The sequence below is a fragment of the Xiphophorus couchianus genome, chromosome 24 (genome assembly GCF_001444195.1).
Source record: "Xiphophorus couchianus chromosome 24, X_couchianus-1.0, whole genome shotgun sequence".
Lineage (NCBI taxonomy): Eukaryota > Metazoa > Chordata > Actinopteri > Cyprinodontiformes > Poeciliidae > Xiphophorus > Xiphophorus couchianus.
Genome location: NC_040251.1, coordinates 15,724,224 through 15,732,396, shown reverse-complemented (window position 1 = coordinate 15,732,396; position 8,173 = coordinate 15,724,224). Strand labels below are relative to the sequence as shown.

The 8,173-nt window shown below is 36.5% G+C and overlaps 1 protein-coding gene across 2 annotated transcripts; it reads right to left on the bottom strand.

The window, feature by feature from the left end:
* Positions 1–17: 17 nt before the first annotated feature.
* On the bottom strand, positions 18–7,307 carry acp2 (acid phosphatase 2, lysosomal). Of its 2 annotated transcripts, XM_028010280.1 has the most exons (14): positions 7,173–7,307; positions 5,096–5,284; positions 3,413–3,508; positions 2,664–2,750; positions 2,521–2,581; positions 2,351–2,442; positions 2,175–2,273; positions 1,974–2,063; positions 1,490–1,573; positions 1,350–1,398; positions 1,159–1,247; positions 704–810; positions 454–629; positions 18–359 (listed from the first exon to the last, which is right to left on the bottom strand). In XM_028010280.1, exons 2-14 carry the CDS (start codon positions 5,183–5,185, stop codon positions 214–216), a joined length of 1,266 nt encoding a protein of 421 aa, XP_027866081.1. In that variant the 5' UTR covers positions 5,186–5,284; positions 7,173–7,307; the 3' UTR covers positions 18–213. The 2 variants fall into 2 exon arrangements, with proteins under 2 accessions (XP_027866081.1, XP_027866082.1); XM_028010281.1 differs by lacking the exon at positions 7,173–7,307 and having other exon boundaries at positions 200–359; positions 479–629; positions 5,096–5,347.
* Between the last annotated feature and the right edge of the window lie 866 nt (positions 7,308–8,173).

Below are 8,173 nucleotides of genomic sequence, written 5' to 3'. Positions count from 1 at the left end.
TATAAGGTAGTTTTGCCTTATTTCAAAAGTACTAAGATATTTGCAATAAAAACTATTTTCGCAGTGTCCAAATTCGATGCAAGGCACAGTGAACTGTATTGATAATTCCAAGATTATTGTCACTTAAAGCTTTTCTTCTTCATCATCGCTGCTGCTGCTGCTGTCCCAAGAGGCGAAACTCGTCGATCCCCGAAGCAGTAGCTTGCGCCTCTGTCAGGATTCCTCTCCGGCTTCCTGGTTGATCACATGATGGTATCCCCTGTTCCTATTGGACTCCTTGTGTCGGCAAATGACTCCGAGGAGGACGGCGATGACGGCGAGGAGCAGGCAGCCGGACAAGGCCAGGCCGATGATCACTTCTTTAAAACGGAAACAAGAAAGAAAAGAAATGCAGTGAGGACCCACCAGAAGCTGATCGTCAGTGTTGACGGCAGCGGCACGCAGGAATCTCACGTCTGTCTCTCCCCTTTGACGGCACCTGACATTCCTTGTCCCTGTCGTCTGAGATGAACGGCTTTGTGATCCTCACAAAGTCCTCTAGGGGGCAGACATGAGCGCAGCCTGGCAACTGGACTGGGTACGGCGGCACGCTGGTGTCGTTGCGGTAAAACATCGACACGGACGCAGATCTAAACACACACACGCAATTAGTGCAAATAATCTCTTATTTAGTGACATATGATCTCAAAAATAAAATACCAACCCGTTGTCTTCCCTGTACAGTTCAATTATGTGGCAGGAGGCGTAAGGCGCCTGCTTCCCGTTGAACACATTCAAGCTGGCCTGAAGAGCAACTACGGTTGTGTCATGCTGTGTAGCAACCAGAAAAAACAACTTCAATCAATCAAGCTTATCTGTATTTCATTGCAGGCAGTTCAAAGAGTGTTACATCATAAAAATATGAAAATAAAAACATCATACGTGTATGTAACAATACATTTGGTTAAGTGCCATCATCAAAAACATCCATTATGTTGGTCAATGTTGCTGTGATTATTGGTTTAAAGCAACTCTAAACAGGTGGGTCTTTTCAGAAATCAGTGTTTCGACTGTTTTGCAGTTTTATGGAAGCTTGTTCCAGATTTACAGTGCATAGAAGCTGAATGCTTTAACTTCAGAGTTAAAAACCTAAATCGGTGTGAATCATCAGCATCTCACCGCTGAGAGCATCATCAGTTTTAATTGTCGTTGTGGGTGTGGGGCGGCCATCTTGGTGAGATTCTTCACAATTTCCCCCAGCAGGAGACCTGGAAGAGAGACAGCAGCTCTCATTTTTCCATCAAACTATTACTGATCAAGAGTGACGTGTTTTTACATGTTTGTGGAAAAATCCTCCAAAACGTACGTACCTCCCTGCAGGCGACTCTTCTCTTGTTGTTTGTAAATCCCGAATAGGACCTGCGAACATTCAGCATGAAAAACCGCGTTAAACTTCTTCAATATTATCAGAAACCTCAAAGAAAAGCCGAGATGTTGCTGCGACTTCTACCTGAAATCCGAAGTCTTTCAGAAATCTGAGCTTCTCCATGACGTCGGGAGTCACCCAGTGTGGAGCGGACATGTTGTGTCGGGACTGAGGACGTAAAGCAAACACACACAGTGACTAAGAAATATAAAACAGAGATGCCCTGAAGAGGTCAAGCAGGTTTGAGCGACTTTCTTTGTGTAGGTTTTGTTTAGACTGTCATATTTTTGTATCGGTTGGTATTATTTCTAAAGGTGAACACCTAAAAAAATGACCCAAATTCAAGATAAAGGACATTTAAGGTGAATAATTTGCTTATTTGTCAAAGAATTTTCCATATTTGACGACTGACAGCATAGTTTACCCTAAAATGCTGTTTTTCATGATATATTTATAAATAAAAGTCACATTCTTTCTGTATTTTCTGATTCTGTAACCAATAAAAAAGCTGAAAATTGCTTAATTTTAAATGCTGGTTTTACTTTTGTGTGTGTGTTGGGATTTTTACCTCGCAGAATAGTGTGTCATACACACTCCACACTGATTCCACAGTTGCTACCTTCAGTCCTGTTTTATTTTTTACCATCTCTATAAAGTCCTAAAGAATTAGGTAGAAATAATTACTTTCCTTGGAAATTAATACATTATTTTTAATAGTGAAACAGATTTTACTTAAAAGAATTTTTTTAAAAGAGGAGAAATGATGTACCCGGTATTTTGTTGTGACATTGATAAATTCTGCTGTGTTTTCAGTCTCATTCATCAGCTGTTTGTAGCGAGGACAGTCGTTCAAAGGAAATGAGAGCAGCTGAAAAGAAAAATAATAACACAAAATCAGGAATCTGCAGTTTCAGCTGGAGCATCGCATAAACCCAAAACACCAACCTTTTCTTCGTTTTCCGGTACCGTGTGCACCGGTATGGGCTGCCACTTTAAACTGGGTTGAAATATCTGCTGACCTTCAGGGGGGTAGAGGCCTACGCAAAAAAACCCGACACACTGAAGGTTAAGGATTACTTCATAAAAAAAGAAAGACAGAATCCAGTTGTTCAGACCTGCAAGGTTGGCCTCAGCACTCATCAGGGTGCGATCAACGTCTGTGCTGCGAACTAAAATCTGGTGGAAGAAGAGAAAATGTGTTTAGGTGTTTGCTAATTCTCAAGTGATCTAGAAGAAAGGTGGTGTTTCCATGTCTCACCTCGTGGCGGATGTAGGATTCATTGAGGAAGCCTTTGTACCGCGTCCGCAGATACTGGCCCAACTCATAGTGCTGCCTCATCCCAACCTTTCAACACAAACCAGACATTTGGAACCACCAGAAATCTAATCAATATACTCATTTAACTTTACTGTACTTCTAGAGTCAGTAACTAATTACAATTACTCATATTTACTTGAGTAATTTTTTGAAAAAATTTACTTTTTGGAGTATTTTTGACTGCGCTGTACTTTTTACTTTATTGGAGTAATTTTATTATGAAGTATTTCTACTTTTACTTCAGTAATTTTATTATGAAGTATTTCTACTTTTACTTCAGTAAAATTGATTCTCTCCCCACAGTGAGTAACTTCACTGAATGAAGAACAAGCTTGTTTTAACCTGCAGTTTTTGTCAAAGTTTCATAAACTTTATATCAAAAGAATTTGATTAGGATTTTTTTGTTATTTTGTAATTATGTTATTTATTTAAATTATCTTAATTTTGATCCATAAAATACCCCAAAGTTCCACAAAATTTACATTTTGGTCCATCTGATGATATAATTTTTAAATATTAAATGATAGATGTTTGATCAGTATTTGAGTTTTCTTTTTACCAAATATCGGCTACTTTTTACTTTTACTAGAGTAAAAGTATGTTGAAGTAGTGCTACTCTTACTTGAGTAAAGTTTTGTGTACTTACCCACCTCTGGCTGTAGAGAGAGCAAAACTAAAAGCTATTTTACCTGCGATAGCTGTCCAAAGCCCTGAGGCCAGGCGCTTTCTTGGTAAGGGTCAGTAGGAAAAGCTCTCACTGGTGACCTGTCACCATGTCGATACAACTGGAGGAAGGAGGAGTTGAAGGAGGTCAGGCAACATGTAGACAGAAATAACAAGGATCATGATGTCATAGATCTATTATGGGATATAGTTAAACAGGTCATTTTTGCTGATTTGAATTATTATGGCTCTTTTATGCCATCAGGATTCAAATGAACCAAAACAAACACTTGTCCATTCAAACCAAAGAGCTAAAGTGAAAGACGTCCAAACTTAAAATGCAGAGTCATCAAAATCATCAGCTGGCACCTTCGTTGCACTTTTATCTGTGTCAGTAAAGGTTTTTAGTAAAGTCAGCTGACTGCAGGAATTTCCAAGTATCTGCCAAACGTTTATCATTCAAAAGCTGGTGGGTCCCACAGCTTTACAACCAGATTCTTTAAAACCAGTTTGCACAGGTCAAACAACCCACCACAAAAGTAACATTTCCATTACAAACAAGGGTTTTGTAATCATACCTCACTCTCCTTGCAGGCTCAATAGTCCAGTAAAACAGGTTAAAGTATTTTCTTTGACTTAGTATCACCACAACACTGCTGACACTTCAAATAACATGGTTTCACTACTCAGTTCTCAAGCCACCACAGGGAAGTGCGGCTTGCCGGTTCGTCCCACATGAGCTAACACCCCAAACTGATGCATCCATAACAGCCAAAAAAAAGACAAACCAGCTGCGCAAACTCTATTTGTAGGCTGGATTATCCCTTTATAGAGTCTTAATCTAGTTTGCTTCAGGTTTCACTGGAAACCTCAGAAACTAGGTGACGGTTTCTACGAATGTGCATGACCTTTTGACCTTTATAAGCAAAATTAGCAACACCTGTAAAAGATATAAATGGGAAAAATGGTCTGTGTTCTTATTCTGTATTCGTCAACTCTGACATCCCCAATAAGGATCCATCTTTGCACAGTAAAACATGACTAATCTCAAAATAATTTCAGTCAGAAAGCCTGTCTGTTTTGTTAGGAAAATAAGGCAAAGTAGATAAGAATTTATTTGAATAGTAAAAATTGTATTCAGTTATATCTTGCGTGCTACATTGTTTTTTATGAAAATGTTAAAAACAGAAGTGAAGGATGGCAGACTATTAAGAAATAGGAAGTGACTTTACATTTAACACAGAGAAGAAAAACATGATAATAGCCGTTCAATAACTTCTGTCTTCCTGATTACATTGTGCTAGCTGAGCAGACTGTTCATATTACTTTATGTCTTTGTCTCTGCAAAGGTGTCATCTTACACTTTGTTCCAAATATGTTATTCTGAAATAAACATTAACATTACTTAAAAATTAATAAAACACATATTGTTTTAATATGTAGTGCAGCTTTAGAGAGGCTTAGCTAGCCCTATAAACGAAAAACTGTGACATTATTCAAATTAACGTAAACCAAAATGGTTTATTTTCGAGCCGAATTAATACAAGTGAATCAAAAAATTTCACAACACTCAAAAAGTTGCATAATTAACCAAGCATGTTGACACAAGCGCAAATGAAAACAATATTTCACACATTTTGAAGGCAATTCTGTAGAGTTCAGCCATATCGGTGCAGGTCTGGACAGCTTACAACATTATTAACACTCACCACTGTAGCATAAATTAGCTGTCTTTCAGCAAAAACTTGTTCACATGCAGAGGCCAAAGAGACGAGAAAGAGAGCCGCCGTGGACACCATGTTTCCTCCGCTGGTGGTTCGGCTCTGCTATCGCCGCGCAGTGGTTTTCTTTTCCTGCTCCGACGTACAGAAACGTAAGCTAGCCGCTGCTAGCATCGACTTCGGAGAAAAACGGAAGTGACATTAAAAAACTAAAACACGTCACGTGAATAAACTGTGAATAAAAATCACCACTTATGTTTTGAAAAAATACAAACCGGAAGTGTCTTCTTATTTGTCTTCCGTTTTCCGCTTTTAGAGTTTGACAAGTGTGTTGGAGATAAATCTGTCTCAGTATATAATATAGTCAATATTATTTAATAATTTTATAATATTATTTAGTAATGTAATAGTTATTATTATTAATATAATATTTATAAAATTTTCCAGTCTCCCGATTATCATAGACATTAAAAGTGTTTGAAAACTCCAGCAACTAAGTATTGCAAGAATATTTTACGTTTTCTTATTTTATTTTATTTTTTACTTTTGGATCCACCAGAGCATCAGTACATATCAATTCATTTTAAAATATTAGTAAAAGTGTGCAGTGTTGTGTAGCTGGTTTCCTGATCAAGCCTGTTAAAAATTGATATTTTTTTAAGAGCAGTATTTGTGATGATATAACATGCAGTCAAGACAATATATTAATCTAAAAAAGACCCCAAATATATTTTATTGTCACTTTTATTGTTATTGTTATAACAATAAATCATAAAATACAGGATACAATTTTAAATTCAATATCGCTTTTGTTTTTGAGTGGATTTTTAAAATAAAAGGTGTTTTCTGTCTTTTTGCCCCTAGATGTCAGTATTGCCATGAGCAGAAGTCTGGATGCTGGTTGAGCCGTTTTGGGGTTGTTGTTTTTTTTTTTTTTTTACCATAATTGGTCTGGAGTAACAAAAACCCAATTAACTCTCTTTTTGGAAATAAAATATCAAAAATATTACTTTTATATGCTATTATTGTTTTGGATTTCTGTTTTTCTCTGGTTGTTTTATCTTAACAATAATCTCTTTGTTGTTGTTGGGGTTTTTTTGACTGAATTTTGACACTTTATCCTGCATGTTTACGGTTTTGCTTTCACGAAAACTGCAGAGGTTAAGCCCTTCTAAATTAACTCCTGTGCAAAACAAAAACAAGAAAAGGAACAGGAGTCCAACTTTGAGAACAATAGTGATTGGGACTAGTCAGGATTAGCCTTAATCTGGTGAATATTTGTGGTTGTTGTTGCTTTTTAGGGAGCTAAGACCCTCTTCACTCTGACACCTTGGATTTTGAGGTGTAATCTGCTTGATGGGGGATTAATACAAAAATAAAAACAATCCCCACATGGATACAAATTCATGATCCTGGAGATCATGGACGGAATTACTGACTAATTACCAGGATGATCTGATGAGCAGATGTCTCAAGCAGGCATTTCACAGCTTTTCTGATTGTCTTTGTGATCCACATGGTAAACAAAAATACCACCCTTCTTGAAGCTCAGATTAGAAAATTTGCATGCACACATGTGGGATGAATCGCAGCAGCCATCTGATGGCAGCATTGCTTCAGATTATGACTGCACTGGCTGAAACCTCTGACGCAGTTGCTCAAGAGTGAGTGAGATGGCTGTTTTTCATTCAGAGGGTTCATTTTGTACAGATACAGCAAAGTATAAACATAAGCACAGGAGAATATAATACACTGAACCAGTGTTTTAACCAAATGTTCAGATTAGAGCGGGAATGCTGAAGGATGGAAATAGGAAACACAATGTTCCGGTTGGTTAGGGATACCCACAGGTTTAAAAATAGGCCACAACAGTCCTTATATAACAACTGGGACGTCAGAGTTGTTTACATTCTCACGGCCTTTACAAATGACTCAATACGCATAATTTCTGTTGCACATTTCAAATCCTAATTAATCCAAATAACCCCAACACGCTTCAAAACAACACTTAATACTCAGGAATGTGTTTTTAACAACTGATCTGCGAGATTAGCAGGTGACTCACAGATGCGCCAAAACAAGCCTCTGGAATGTGTTTTTCTGTTTTGCAGCTCGCTTTCATTTCGCCGTGGGATTTACGGGAGTTATTTACACCGGCGTGTGAGGCTTCGGTTTCTGTTTCTACGTGCGAGAGTGAAGCGTTGGGAAAGCTGGGGCAGCCTGGGGGAATTGTCTCTTTTGAATGGCTGAATCAGCCAATAAGCGGCGAGGCTTCCGGTGATGGACGTGCGCAGAGTGTAGACTTTGAAGAATAGAAGCCGCACGAGAAACCCCTGACACCCGCCAGCGTCGCCGCCATGTTGTGATTGGCGTTTCTGGCAGTTTAAAATTGGAAAATAAATGAATTAATAAATGTCTAAATAAATAAATAAATAATAAACAAATTGATTAATAAATAAGTAAATAAAAAATATATTAATTAATTAACTAATTAGTTTTTAAGTAAGTAAATAAATAACTAAAACGAATGTCTTGGACACTATGTACCATTTGCCTAGCTCCTTAATCCTCATATTTTTTCTAGCTAGAAGTGTCGACTTCTCAACAACAACTACTACTACTACAATAATAATAATAATAATAATAATAATAATAATAATAATAATAATAATGGTGGTTTGATATATCCTATCTTAAATTTAAGATAAAAAAATCACTTAAGTAAATTTTAAGCATTCTATTCTGTCATGTTTTGTGTATCTATCTATCTATCTATCTATCTATCTATCTATCTATCTATCTATCTATATATATATATCTATATCTATATAGATATAGATATATATATACATATATATCTATATCTATATCTATCTATATATATATATATATATATATATATATATATATATATATATATATACATATTCATATTCATATTCATATTCATATTAATTCATATTCATATTTCATTTTTGGAACTAAAATAATTATTGGTTCTAATCATTGTAGAACTAAAATGCTCTGAAATGCTAATTTTAGTTCTAAAATTAATAAATATATTTT

What these genes read in the sequence shown, in the direction of transcription:
- acp2 (XM_028010280.1), bottom strand. Translation starts at nt 5,185, where the DNA reads ATGGTGTCCACGGCGGCTCTCTTTCTCGTCTCTTTGGCCTCTGCATGT. An exon ending in AATCCTACATCCGCCACGAG is followed by an intron (nt 2,582 to 2,663) that starts GTGAGACATGGA and finishes TTCTTCCACCAG; the next exon opens with ATTTTAGTTCGCAGCACAGA. An exon ending in CTGTACAGGGAAGACAACGG is followed by an intron (nt 630 to 703) that starts GTTGGTATTTTA and finishes GTGTGTGTTTAG; the next exon opens with ATCTGCGTCCGTGTCGATGT.